The 15,538-nt window shown below is 38.7% G+C and overlaps 1 protein-coding gene across 5 annotated transcripts in view; it reads right to left on the minus strand.

Moving 5' to 3' along the window:
* Positions 1-15,538, minus strand: part of SKAP2 (src kinase associated phosphoprotein 2) — a 177,929-nt gene that overhangs the window by 6,613 nt on the left and 155,778 nt on the right. For all 5 annotated transcript variants that reach the window (XM_038557172.1, XM_038557171.1, XM_038557173.1 and 2 more), the window contains one exon: positions 10,290-10,402. In XM_038557172.1, the coding sequence (XP_038413100.1) occupies positions 10,290-10,402 (113 nt within the window). The remainder of the gene's footprint in view (positions 1-10,289; positions 10,403-15,538) is intronic.

Genomic DNA, 15,538 nt, shown 5'->3' on the forward strand with positions numbered 1-15,538 from the left:
GAGGTGTAGTGATGCTTAGTGTATAAAAATAGTACTCAAAAGAAATTCAATATCTGCAAAATGGATGGCTTCCAGGCAAAATGTAATGTGGCAGTCAAAGAAACAAAAAAGCCAAACTTGCCCAATAATCCGAGAAAATAATTGTGAGGCAGCACTGCACAGTTGTGCTCCAACTCCTCTGTTTTCAATTTTCCTGCCATTAAAATAGTTTTTATTTGTTTTATTTTGTAGTAAAATTTTCGGCCTCAGCTAATAGTTATTAAGCAATAAATGAAAGGGATTATGTAGTTGTGCAGGGAGAAAGGACTAGTTCTGATGGTGTAAAACCAACACGATAGTAAACGTATGTCTGTGTTTACTCATTCACTAAATCTTTGCTTTCTGCTAGTGTATTATTTTACATTTCAATATAGCCCCAACATTCACTGGAATCCTTCTCAGCATCACGATTCTCATTTCTCAAGTGTGTTAATCTACTCTCTGCAAACCATACGGTAAAAAATGTTGCCTTAACAGAAACTTGAAACACTAATAAGATTTCCTGACGCACACTACCCCTTCCAGAAACTAGTTACCAACCTGTCTGAACGCAACAGGTGTTAGAAAGGTTGAAAGATGACCCATCTTTTCTCCAAACCTGTATCTGTGCTTTAAAACATACTAGCCTTTTGCAGAAATGAAGTTAATTTTATTCACAAAATATAAAATGCATTGAGTCTCAGAACCAGTGGACTTTACCATTGTTCTCCAACTATTCACTGTGATATTCTCAATTTTTCACCAAAATGGTAGTAGTATGAAATCCAGATACCTATTTAAAACACTAAAATACTTTCTTCAAGGCTACCTCTTCAATCTTTTCCTTTTTACTATCTCCAACTAGAAACTTTCTAAAATTCCTTTCATTTCTCATACACCCATCATTTCAGCCCTTAAAATGCACGACAGGAACCTGACAACCCCAGTGTTTTACTATTATTATCTACACATTAACTCCTTGAGTCTTAGTCTCCTGAGCTGATAAATGAGGAATTCGACACTAACACTCCCTGAGGTCCTCCATGATGTCTGAATACCACCCTCCATGAACCTGCTTTAAGACACTGAGTCTCCTAGTGGTTTATGGAAATCAATCTCATTACTTTATAATTCACTATGCAGGTGTGACTTTGAGTTACGCTAATTCAAAGAATTATTCCCCCTCCCCTCTACTGTGTGCTCCATTTTTAAAGCAAGAGAGACAAAGGACAAGCAAGAAAGCCGATAGTAAGAATTCAGCTATTCTAACAAAATTTTACTTTCTATTCCAGAGTCGAGACGCATTTAACTCAAGCTGCTTTAACTCAAGCTGCTACACAATCCATATTTACAATACCACATGGTAAAAGCTGCTATTCAGTCTGATGATTCAGACTGCTACTCAGACTGATGGTAGGCAAAGAAAAGCTCGAATCCTATTCAGTAGAAGGTGGCCTTGCTACACAGTGTATTTCTGACCGGTAGGAGACTCCTGACCCTGTTCTCAGGCTCACCCACCTGTCTATTCCAACTGTCGCCACTGCTTCAGCCCTTCATCGCCTCACCCCGGGTTACAGCATCATCAGCTCCGCTCCTCTGTTCCTCCCAGAAGCCTCTTGAGTCAAGGTTCAAGCACTGCTCACGCGCTTACACCAGCTCCCCAGTGCAGGAACTGCAAACTCCTCCGCTTGCCTCTCCCCCACCCTGCTGGCAACATTCTCTCACGGCTCTGGTCCACGCGGTCCACCTTCCACGCCACACTCATTCCCACCTCTGCACGTAGCGCTTTTCTCCCCAGGGGGAACATCCCCCCTACCTCACCCAAATCCAAACCAGCAACTATGACCTGACTCAAGTTACCTGGCTGTCATGCATTGTCCTCCAAATTATTTAACCCGTCCTCACATCTCTCATCTCAAACTGAGCATTTATTGTCCAGTGGATTTTATGTACTTTTTGTCCCTTCGACGAAAACCAAGTCCAGACTCACTGAGATTGGGACAATGCCTTACACTTGACCTGTGTGCCCCACACAGTGGATATACGAAAGGTGTTCAATAAGAACAGACTGGTTGATGAAGCATACTTTGTCTTCATTTCGGATGATGCACCAGTTGACAATCCTTGGTGTTTTCTTAAGAAATGTAATTTCCAAAAGGTCTTTTTCCTTTTTGTAGATCAGACATATTTGAAGACTTTTCATAATGATTAAGCAAACATTTGTTCTGAGGTGTGTTTAGCTTCGCAACTGAAGCATGTTGTTCCTACTTGGGGCATTGTTCCTACTCACGGTGTTGTTCCTACTCAGGGCATTGTTCCTACTCGGGGAGTTGTCCCTATGTGGAGTTGGCTGCTGCTCACCATGTTTCTTTCTTTTTTTTAAAAGATTTTATTTATTTATTTATGAGAGACACAGAGAGAGAGAGAGGCAGAGACACAGGCAGAGGGAGAAGCAGGCTCCATGCAAGGAGCACGATGCGGGATTCGATCCGGAGACCCCAGGATCATGCCTTGTCTGAAGAGTTTAAATTCCACCTGCAGAAAGAAAGATGTCTGTCCCCTCTACAATAGGGACCAAATGATTCCAAATCTTTGAAGACCTGAATTCAGTTGAATTTATTGTATGTACCAAAGAGGTTAAGAGAGAACCTTGTAAAGGTAAAAACAGTGTGGCAGGTGTAAAGGAAAATCTAGTGGGCTTTCAACTCCTCATTGTTCTTGTGATTATTTTCCCAGAAGTTTCAGAGTTTCATCCCAGTTCTATAACTAACTAGATATACAACCTTGGGCAATCCCCAAGTTTTTTAGGGGTGACTTTCTTGGTTTATATTCATAGCACTCTTTGAGACTCCGCAATAATCCAGTTACATACTTAACATAAATCAATAAATCTCATTATTACACATTTGGACTATCACAGAATTACCTTTATGAAGTGTGTTGTTATATTTACTGTAACATTTTTTTGTGAAGGGTATTATCTGCCACTGTTGTACTCTTTATTATATAAAATTGTTGAGGTCAGACAATCAGTGAAGATTATAGAAACTCTAGTGAGGCTTTTTTTTTTTAAAGGAATCAGATCTAGGAAAAGCCAATCCCTCTTTTTTTTTATTAAAAGGGATTATTAGTTCCTTGTCCCTCCCTTTTATAGTTGGCTACTGAGAAGCTCAGGGCTGAGTTGGAAGTTCAAGTGCTCAAATTCTAGTTGGTTAAGGTCTCTACAGGAGTAGTCTTTTTCCCTTGGGTCTTTTATTTATTTTCCCCTGTTACGTTGAGCTCTGAGATGTCCCCACCTACAAAGCAAAGGGCAAGCACTAAGGTTCCCCTAACCCTAGGATTCTATCATTCTAAATTCTTTTAAGAGTTCATGGTTATTTCCTATTTTTACTTGTATTTTCACAAACACACACTAAACATATATCTGCCATGATATTAGGAATTAGGGATACAAAAATACTCAAGACACAGTATCTACCTCAAAGAGTTCAGGATCAAGAGAGAGAAACTGATACTCCTAGACCCCATGTAGGCATAGCAAAGGAGAAAGAGAGAATGCCCTAAGTCAGATCTGCATTGATTCTAGGAGAAGGTACTTCCTAGCTGGTATCCTCAGGTGATTTACATAACCTTGCTGAGCATCAGTTTCCTCATCTGGAAAATGATCACACCAGAGACTGCATAGGGTGATCTTCGATCAGAAGAGTGAAAGCATATTGGGTGCCTAGAAAAGGACAATGCAAGTATGCAACAAATCCTTTTTTGTTCCCTCCTTCTCCCTTCCCACTCATTGTATAGCAAAAATCAGGGCAATGAAAAGAGTATGTTGGGGTTCACTATAAGGCAATGTGATTATTATGAGTTCTTTACCCTGCTCAAAGGGAATCTGGCCTTTAAAGGGGTGAGGAGGGAGACATCTCAAAGGAATGAACACTGCTATATCTTCATTAAGGAGGTCTCTGAGTTTTGGGGGGTGGGAGGGACAGAAAGGCATAAAAATCATTAATTTTTCAATTTTGTATTAAAAAAAAACTTATCAACATCGTGCTGAATTTAGAGTTATTTTGTTTTGCTTCTGGCTTATTCCATGCAGAACTAGACCACACAGCCTTGCCCCCTCCACTGCCACTTCTGCTCTGCTTGCATCTCTGACATGGCCTTCTGGCTTATCCTTGACCTCTCAAGCTACTGCAGGGGCTGAGCCTTCCAGCCTGCCTCCCATAGTCACCTTCCCCTTTCATCTGTCAACATTTTCCTGAAACACTCCTTCCATTTTACGTAAGAGAAAACAGGGAAGTACTGAAACATGCTGTTCGTGCAGAGATAATAAGAGGAGTCCCATGCCTGGAACCAGAAATTTTCTGAGGGCAGGGGGGTGAAGGTGGGTGCTGATTAGGTCTGCCTAGTGGTTCATGCCTCACTGTACCTACGATGTTCCCATATTGACAGCATGAAAACTAAATGCCATCAGACCCAAACAAATGCAGTCACAAGTACACATACTCCTCCTCCTTCCCCAGAGGCTGTATGATATAACAACATTTTGGGAACTAGCTTAGCGTCAATGTATGTCCTATATTGAGATGTCCTAGTTACTCTTCAGCAGTTGGCTATGCTATTTGTGGCACACTGGGTCAGATGGTCACAAAGGAAAAACTAAGAGACCTAAAAAGTAACTCTGCCACTAGAGCTCGATAGGACTGTCATTTTTGTTTTCTTTTACTTATAAGTTTGAAGCCAGAAAAGCCCTAGTAGCACAATCTGTAGCTTTTCACAATGAGAAGCAAATGATCAGTGACAGTCTCAATTCACCAATCATTGAAAAGAGTCACAAACAGATATAGAGGCAATGCTTGAACCTCCAGCCAATACACACTAAACAAAACAAAACAAAACAAAACAAAACAAAACAAAACGCCCCTTTACTGCACATTAGTGAATACTGTCAACCTACATTTCCTGTTTTGACTTAATAAAAAGATTCTCAAAAGCCGCAATGCTCAAATCACATGTGTCCTAGACTAGATAAAATATTCCAGGACTCTTAACTCTCTTGTTTTTCTGTTAATACCAGACAAAGTAGAGTGCTTCTTTCCTGCTGAAGCATAGCTCCCCTGTCATTACGTCTCTAAAAATAATTTATCACTTTAAAAGTAAGAATAGGAATGCAGTTAGCAATTTACCGATGAGTCCAGATTGAAAGATAAACTGATAGAGGACTCTAAATCCAGAACATCAAGTAGAATGACATAACCAAAGAGGTATGCAGGGCAATGGAATATGCCTATAGCTATATAACCTGGATCCTGCTATTAAAATTCTAAAATTTCATAAACATAGTTCTATGAGAATACTATTAACTAGGATATTATGTCCATGTTTAAGGTGTTAATAAAAGCGAAATGTAGCCTAGTAATGAAATTTGACATAGTTTTAAATAACCGGATTCCTTTAAAAGAAAAAATGAAAAGATATTTTTACTTCAAATATCATTTTCCCCTATCAAATGAATAGACACCGGGTTGTGTGTTTCAGAATTAATTCCCTAATAACATTGCTCTCATTAAAATTAGAAATTCCACTTTCACCTGTCCCTGTAAATGTGCCCATTGTTTTTAGGGGAGAATAAAAAGATTCCTAAATTCCACTGAACTACTGAAGTCCATAACACATTTTATTTTAATAGATGAAAAATAGCAGTGACCCAATGTGAAGGGAACTTTATGCAAAAAGTCACTTGGCTCTCCTTTTCGGATAAGCAGTACTTAAATTTATTATTAGTGGGCCTCCAAGGTCAAAACTTAGAAAATGCCAGACACTTTGAAAGAGAGGCCAGCTCAGCCAGGGGTCACATGACAGCTGCTAATTGCAAAATGTTACAAAGGGAAGGGGGGCAGGGCAGGTTATCTGCTTATGCTTCTTTATTGCAACATTGGATTTTTACTAAAAAAAAAAAATTTTTTTTAAAGGCTAAGATTTGTGTAATTCTCAAAAGAGGCCTGAAGTAAAGTAATCACCCCCAGGCTGGCTGAGCACAGCTGACACCCCATCAAGGCTTCCTTGCAAAAACAGAGCAAGAGGACCGAATTTTAAAGTCAAACTATATTTCTGTAGTGAATTTTAATGAAGACAGCCCAATCGCCAAACTGGTTCCATCTTTTTCTGTCATTTCACCTACAAAATTAAAACCCTCTTTTTTAAAATATTTTATTTATTTATTCATAGAGACACAGAGAGAGAGGCGCAGAGATACAGGCAGAGGGAGAAGCAGGCTCCATGCAGGGAGCCCAATGTGGGACTCGATCCCGGGTCTCCAGGATCACACCCCAGGCTGCAGGCGGCGCTAAACCGCTGTGCCACAGGGGCTGCCCTAAAACCCTCTTTTATTATAATGCACACGATTTTTAGTCCTTGATTTATCTAAACTTTGTATTTCAAGTGTATCTTTTCTTAAACTATCTTGTGCTGCCTTTTTTAAGAGTATTTTCAGCACTGACAAACTTCTAGAAGGTAAGTGAGATGAGTGATAATTAAATATTGCAAAATATAGATCAGTTAATTTTGAAAAGCAAGTTGTATTATTATTATTATTATTATTAGGATTTATTTATTTGAGAGAGAAAGAGCAAGCATGGGGAGGGGCAGAGGGTGAGGGAGAGAGGAACTTTAGGAGATTTCAAGCTGAGCAAGGTGCCTGACACGGGCCTGATCCCATGACCTCAAGATCATGATCTGAGCCTAAAACAAGAGTTGGACACTCACCAACTGCATCACCCAGGTGCCTCAGTCTTATTTCTTTAAAGTCTCTTAAATGGCATTATTTATTAGAGAAGTTGTGGCATTAATTTCTTTACAAAGTACACATTTTTTATGCCTCTACAAATACTGTATTAAGGCTCCTTAAAAATGTATTCTTCTTTATATATACAATGTTTACATTTCATTCAGAATGATGAAAAATTTATGATTAATGTTAATACCTTATTGATATGAGATAGGTAAGTAATAATCCATAACTAGACTTATAGTTAAGTTTATGACATCATTCTGTGTACATTAGCAGTAATTACCTGCACCACTCATTCCAAGCCACTAGATGGTGTAAAAAATAAATTAAAATGGTAAGATTCCATCCTATCACCATAAAATCTAATATAACTGAGAAAGATGAAACAAATTTCTAGACATATAACAAGGCTAGCAATTTCTACACTAATTGTACTTTTTAAAAAATGTATCTCTTTACCATGATCTAGAAACAAGTCCTTTTGAGCAATTTTTCACTCTCTTTTGAGGAGCTTAAAGTAGTACTTACAGTAGTATTAAACATTCAAACTGCTTTCATTCACATATTAAATGCATTTTTGATACTAATTTATGGTCTATTTTAGCCAAAATTTTCATAAAAACTGGAAGACCAAGGCAATAGAAAATTATTAGAGTCTCCAGAGATTCCTATCTGGAACTGTCTTCCCCAAAATTAGGGAAGAATCTTGACAAGCATACACTGCCTCCCAAAGCAACCTGAAAACCAAGAGCCAAGATGGCCATCAACAGCCCAGAATTTGTCCACATTCCATCAAGGGAGAGTTAAGTGTCCTTTCTTTTTACCCACATCAGGATTTACTTGATTGATTCTACTAGGTCCATAGCTGAATAAATATCAGTACTAAATCATTCAGCCAACAGTGATAACATGCTGGTGAACGATGTCTTGTCTCTTCTTTCAAAAACCAAAATGAGATCCAGATAAAATAACCCTTTCTAGAAGGCCCCTCATGAAATGATGCTGACTGTGGAACTTCAAGCCTTGTGAAGAGCTGATAGAGAATGGATTCTTTTTGGTAAATGATATCCAAATAATAGCACTTAGACATTTTAGATGGCAGTATAATCCCCTTCCTTTGAGCTGAATCACTACTAACCTTAGCTCTATGCTAAGCTTCACACATAAAATTACAACCTCCACAAAACAGGTTTGGGAGAAGAGCAAGTGCCTACCTTGGGATCTGAGAAGGATAATATACACCTATGATTGTACTTTGAACTTCATAATAACAGAAAGCAATTTTCTGAGACCGTGGGAACTCTTGTTTGACAGCCTATCCTAGAGGCTGATACTCTGAGCTTTTCAGCAACAAGGACAGCTTGATTCATAAAGAAGGCTTTAAGAACAGACCTGTGTGGGTTTCATGAGTTTCACATTTTACCATAATATAATGACTATATGCCATTTATCCCTATAATTTGGAATTCCAAGTATAAGCTAATCAACCTTTTAATTTTAAACACAGTTGCAGCTAAGTTGGTGAAAGAAATTATAAGCTAAGTAGACTTGAGGAATAATTCCAAGAACCTTTCTTGAACTGAAATGTTATCAGTTTGGTTTCTATATGAAGAAATTCATGGGATGCCTCGATGGCTCAGCAGTTGAGCATCTGCCTTTGGCTCAGGGTGTGATCCCGGGGTTCTGGGATTGAGTCCCACATCTGGCTCCCTGTGGGGAGCCTGCTTCTCCCTCTGCCTATGTCTCTGCCTCTCTCTCTCTGTGTGCCTCTTGTGAATAAATAAATAAAGTCTTAAAAAAAAAGAAGAAGAAATTCACTCAAGAAAAGTGTTGTCTTGAGGTGCCTGGGTGGTTCACTCAGTTAAGGGTCTACCTTCGGCTCAGGTCATGATCTCAGGGCCCTGAGATGAAGCCCTGCTCTGGACTACCTGCTCAGCAGGAAATCTGTTTCTCCCTCTCCCTCTCCCCACTGCTTGTACTCATTCACTCTCTCTCAAAAAAAAATAATCTTTTTTTTTAAGTGTCTTAATTCAGGACAATTATATACTCAATAATAGGCTCAATCCAAGAGTTGGCTTTAAAGAACTAAAAGCATCTTTCCTTAAAAAAAACAAAAAAACAAACATACATACTAAGGAACAGAGTACAGAGAGAAATAAGTGATGAGTCTTAGCTCTGAGCGCCTCAACTAGCAATGATCACAGCTTGGCAATATTTACTTGGTAAATATTTTCCCCTGATAATCTCCAAGTGCTTGTATAGTATTCCTCTTGGATTCCTGATTCTTGGCATGGGCCCTTTCTGCCCACCGTAAGTACTTTATAACAGTTTCAAATTAAACACAAGGAAGAAAAGGAAGGAAGATATGAGTACAAGAGAAAAGTAGAAAGCCTTAGTCTAGGAATCAAGATGCCTGGTTAAGTACTGGCTCTGGCACTCTCTTGACCCAAGTTCCCATACCTGTAAAACCAAGAATAAGTAAATGATCATCACTCAGATTCCTCATTCAAATATTCTATGATTTTCTACGTTACGATTTTTATCCACCAGCCATCTTATGTTCATAGTCAGTAAGTGACCTTATTTCCAAATTCTCTTCCACATCTAGCAAGTCATACTTTCTGAAAAGTACGAATGTTTCTCTAATCAAGAAACCACATTAAATTCCCAGACTTATATAACTTCTCCTTACTTATATTTAAATGGTTTTCATACATCATGTGTTTCTCAAATAGCTTCATAAAGTAGACTGGGGGAGTTTGTTTAATCCCCATATTACAGTAGGAAAAGTTAAGTATGAAAAGAAATGGAGCTCACACATGTCATCACAATTAAGAAACATGACTTTTAGATCTAAGGACAGACCGATTTTCAAACATTCAGGATGTTAAGAGGCAGAGACACTGATTTTTTACACATATCTCTATATAAAGAGTTGCTCATAGCAACAGACTCTGCCATCATATTTACAAATACAACTATGTTAAACTTAAAAAAATCACCTAAACCTGTCTGAATAGAAAAAGCATTGCTTTTAAATTGTCGGAACACCAATGTATTTACATAAAGATGAAAAACTTCTACTATAAACAGTGCTTCCAGTAGTGAATGGCAGACAAAATCAGAATAAGCACACAGAAGAATAAAAAGGAAGAGGAAAGAAAAACATAATAAATAACCTAATACCTTACAATGTTAACTTTCACATAAGTATATTGTTTCTGGAGAAGGCAGTGTGTGGATGTGAGCCAAAGGCTGAAGTGATAGGTAAACATACTGTTAAGTTGAATCCTGTTATCTGATTGTGTTTAAAATTTGATTATATTTCACTTGACAAAATAATTAATTATTGTGAACTCCCAATTGTTAACAAAGACCTAGAGGAATTCCAATTGGCATTTTTCCCTGGTGCCGTAAACCCGGATGCATAAAAATCTAGCCTTGTAGTCACCCTTTACAGTTGTCATTTGGGGTGTCTTCTTACCTTGCTAAGAATGTAAATCACATCACCACGTTTAAATGACAACTCATCAGAAAGAGCTCCTGTGCAGTCCCACAAACCCTGGTAAAAGTTAGCATAATCGGTGCTTTTATCTCCTAGGAAGAAGAAAGAGAAAACACGAGTTAGAGCTTTCATGTAACGGGCCCATACTTAAAAATGAACCAGGAGGGGTAAAGGGCCACCTCAAATCACCAACATGGGCTAACAAAGTTCTGTGCTGATTCAAAGAACATGATTACATTTATACACAAATCCTACTTCCTGTCATGATCTGATTAAGGGCTGTTTTTCAAAAAGACCTCTTTTTGAATCTCTTCTTTCTCTCCCTCTTTTGCTTTATCTAAAACCTGTACTTGCAATGTGTTTGCATCAAACCTGCACCTGAAAGTTCCTTCCCTCTTCTTTTTTTGACTGGACCTAAAAGCACTCGCAACATGTTTTGAAGGTGAGTCGGCCACACTGCAAGGTGAACAACACCCATGACATGTGATAAACGTACCGGGCAACAACCACCTTACAGAATTTCTGAAAATTACCAGAAAAGACAGATGACGGGAGAGAGAGAATGTGTTAGAATTTGGGAAACTCCATAAACAATAATAAATAATATTCAAGGAGCCGATAGGGCGCAGATATAACCCAAACGAGGCAACGGTTTTTGTTTGTTTGTTCTAATTCTAAAACCTACAGCTGGTGAGAGGAAGACGATCAAGTGGGAATAACACAGAGGGTAATTCCAGCTCTTATCTTTGGGGACTTTCGGAGCGAAAGCCTCTCAAAGTGATTTCTAAACATTTTAGCAACTTTGAAATCGCCAGTGCTGAAGCTGCATTTTTCAGGATTTCTGTCAGCCCTAGTTTAGGACATTATGCTCTGAATAAACATGCAACATTCACCGGAGTTATCAGCTCATCCTTCTAACAGCATAAGCACAATGGATGTGATGTGCTCAAACTGCCATACAGACCATTAACTGATTGATTATTTAGCGCTCTCCGCTCTGTAATACCACAATAAACCGGGTAATAAATGCTTTGTCACTTATACAATGTGGGTCTCTTGAAACGCAGCACAGAGTTAAATACACTGGATGCTTTTGTTACACTGAGAACTGTTTCCTGTTTTTAATTTCATGATAATTGAGTTTTGATGAGTTAACGCAAAAAGAATGCAAGTGATATCAATAAGATGTCCGTGTCTTCACTAACCAGGCGGAACATATACGTGCTGACAACTTCCATCATTGGAATGTCATCTTTGAATTCTGAGGGGATAACTGTGGAGACGCATGCTGGATCAGGGTTGTCATCTTAGTTTTGTTATATGGCTCTCAAACAGCAGGCTCCTTGGCAATTCCAACACAAGCAGTCACGTTAGCGGGGCATCTGAGTATTCGCCTGACACCACGCAGTCTGTGATTTACACACAGCGCTCAAAGTTGATCGGAAGTTCTGAAAATTCTGATATCCAAAACGTTTTTTTTTTTTTCAAAGCCAAAATGAAAATCTAAATAATGTGGAGTGCAAAAACTTATTAGAAACTTTTTGATGGTGCTTTAAGAAAATAAACGGTGACTAGGCTGCGCAACCTAGCAAAATCCTCCCATTAATTTTTTTTCTCCTGTTTTCTAAAGGTTAAAAGAGAGAGAGAGAAAGAAGGGAGAGGGGAAAAATGGGAGGAGAAATGAAAGGAAGGAGAGAGGGAAGGAGGGGAAGAGAGAAACAGCCACTTTTCTGACCTCTCCCCTCCAGCCTGTGAGCGCTCATCACTGACTCCAGTGGGGATGTATAGAAGCCTGGGAATCCAACCAACAACTAACAATGCTCATGGCCACCAGTCATTACGTGCCCTCCCCCCCACAAGGGCATATATTAAGTAAATTCCATAAATGGACACTAGAGGGCACTCCGGCTGGACAGATCACTCTAAACATTGTCAATTTTTTCTTTTAGAAAGAATTACTTAATAATAAAGTGACTGATTTCCTTTAAAAACCACTTATTTAGACAAATAGAGATTTAGAAGTTGAGACATTCTCGTCAGATTAAATCAACTGCTAAATGGGTCAAATGTTGCGCCCCATGCAGTCTGTCAGTGTCAGTTTAAAAGTCAAGGAATTAGAGCACGGAGAGGATGACATCATTTCACATGCAAGGCCCTCCCCCACAGTCACTGGCCAGGAGGTAAAAGGATCTAAATAGCTGGTTTCCCCAGTTGAGGCTCCTGTGTGTTCCCCATGCTGCTTAGCCCGAGGCTTGATCCAAAAAGGTTAAAGCAACAAAACTTGGGCTAAAACTAGAGAAGTTTTGGCTGAGCTAGAGCATCCCAGTGTGTCCCCAGCTGTCCAGCCTGTCGTCTGCTCCTCCTTGTTCAGATTCTCTCACAACAGTTTTTCATTCAATAGATTTTCAAGAGGTGGGGGGAAGAAAGAAGGAAAGAAAAAGTATATGGTGATTTCTAAGCCATAATCCTTATCACTTTGGGGTCTCTCTTCCCCTCGATGCGCTTGGTGAAACTCCCATTAACACTAATGGGAGTCACAGGAGCACATGAGGGGAAGAGAGACCCCCACCGTGTGCAAGATGCATCTCTCCCTAGATGTGCATCATGAGCATTTCATTAAATCTCACTGCTGTAAAGAGGCAACAGCACTAGCGATTTGGCAATACTGGGGAAAAGATACATTTTCTACTGTGCTTTCTATAATCTCCATGATGATGTTACCCAAAGACCAACCTCATTTCCGTGTCCCATATGTGAACTCTGTTAAAGAATAGTAAGTTGTTTATGTCACACGACTAAACGTACATACAATTTGCGATTCTATCTATTTCAGAATGTGATTCTAGTTATAAGGCAGGAAAACCACATCTAGAGAGAAAATCTGGCAGCATGGATTTATTAACCTTTGTCTCTTCCAGGAAAATAATGTTAAAATTCTTAGTATGAATTCTAGATACAAAAATTAGGAATTATCTTATTCCTTAGAGAGCAGCAAAGCTTCTCTAGTTTGCTTTTTTGTGATTTTAAATTTAAAACTTTAAGTCTGTCTGGCTAGCCATCCTCAAGAAATCACCCATGGATACAGCCTCGGAAGCACAGTGAGCTCGCAAAAGTTAGCATCGTTTGCCTCTACACTGAAAAATAATAATCTATGTAAAATATGTTTTTAAAAAACAAGACAAAAATGGTATGGAGTATAATGCATAAACCACAGATAAGCATATATTCTGAATACTAATTAGTCTGTTTAGTTGTCTTCACTGCATGGATTAATTTTCCCACATCATGTTTCAAAATTACAAAAAAAAAAAAATCCCACCTCATTACATTTCTTGTCCTGGGAGGCATGAATGGTTGAAAAAGAAGGGAGAGTAAGAAAAAAACAACCATTCTAAATTGGCCAGCCTTTGAAGGATTTAAGCAATGTATTTGTTCCTGCTTTTTAAAACATACAAAAACAGATCACTGGGCAGTAACAGAACTGTTAGGAAAATATAAGCTAAACACTGGAGATACTTTTGCAAAAACCAAAATATTTTAAGAATATGATGACAAGCACTGAAACATAAGCTAATAAAATAATAGAGAATCTCTTCTTGAGTAGTCTTAGAGGTTTAAAAGCTGTTTCAGAAAGGTAAGCAGTATGTAAATAAATCAAATGGAATCTTTATTTTGTGTGTATATATAATAAATATATGCAAGACATATAAGTTTGAACATGAAAGACCTTATAAGAAATAACAAGATTAATTATGCTTCTGTTTACATATTTTACATTAGTCTAAATTTTTTTTTCTCTCTTTTTAAGTAAAATCGGTCAATGTGAAAAATATGTAACATTCTTTAGTAAGGTTAGAAGTTCATGTCATGTGATGCTCAGCAAGATAGTAATACCCTTGTCAACTCACTGCCCTGCACAGCAAACAAACTTCTAGTGTTACATCTTTGACAGCCTAGAGAGAGCAAAGGTCACTGCGATGCAAAAGCATTAAAACTGTTGCTTGAAAAGAATTTCATGTCACTAAAGATAAGAATTATTGCAGTGCTTTATAGCTATTGCATGGAAAGCTAGATCTACTTGCTACATTCCTTTGAAGAAATACTGACTTTTTTCTTCCTTCCCTCAAAGGCAAAAATTTGGGAGCGTGTTACTTTAAACGGGTTTTTGAAAAATACGATTGCTTTAAGCCAAAATACTTATATTTGTGGAAGAATTATCTATACTTGTCTACCTTCTACACCTGCATTGAAATTTAAAAACAAAAGAACAAAAAACACCTACACGCTTTTGGCAGAAGCTTTGTGATACCTAACAAAACTCACATAGTTAAATCGCTATTAAGCAGTCCTCAGTCTTAGCATTTTATAGCTGCATTTTACAGGACCATGGTGCTCACATCTAATGGCTTCATCCTCACTTCCTTACTGAAAAAAAGCAAACCAAAACCTTCTCCAGCAACCTGCTCCTGCTTTCCTGTCCAGGTCCGGAAATCAGGCCTCTGTTTCCTTTCCACGTGTCACGGTAGGAAGGGCTCGGGAAAGCTACTTCCTGAACACACACTTCCTGTCCACCCTGCCTCTGACAGCTAGAAAGAGTGATGTATGAACATATCAGAGAAGGGAAGGTGACCCTCAACTACAGCTCTGTGCAAGACACGGGATGATATGGCAGGCCTTGCCCCAGCTGACATGTGGCTATGAAGAGGTGTAAAAGTCCTGATAAGAAGGCATTCCCTCTCTTCTTTCCGTGTAAAATAATTGCTGGTTTATCAAAGCTAACCTCATGCTTGCACTACAGATATGGTTTATCTCCTGCTGTTTGGAAATAACAACCTGCAAAAAAAAAAAAAAAAAAGTTTCCCGTATCATGTGATTTTGTATATAGCATGTACTTATTTTTCCAGCCTCAGTCATAATTAGTACTTGGGGCCATGTGCCAAGTGGAAATGGATAAGGGGAATATCCTTCCTAGCCTTCTAGGCCATCAGTGTCCTTTTCCGATTTTTAAACTGCTGTCACCGGACTCTGGCATTTCTTACCCAATTCATTTGCTTTCTGTGTTAATCATATGCGATGAAGATATGCATGGCCAACATTTAAACAGGCTGCAGATCAATTAGCGGTCTTAAGTTTATCTGATTTTTATCAAAGAAGACAGAGCTGTGGGTCGATTGTCAGAGCCTGTGTCAAGTTGACCTTTTCAGAGATGTCTACATTGCCAGTCCCCT

This window comes from Canis lupus, chromosome 14 (assembly GCF_011100685.1).
Source record: "Canis lupus familiaris isolate Mischka breed German Shepherd chromosome 14, alternate assembly UU_Cfam_GSD_1.0, whole genome shotgun sequence".
Classification (NCBI taxonomy): Eukaryota; Metazoa; Chordata; class Mammalia; order Carnivora; family Canidae; genus Canis; species Canis lupus.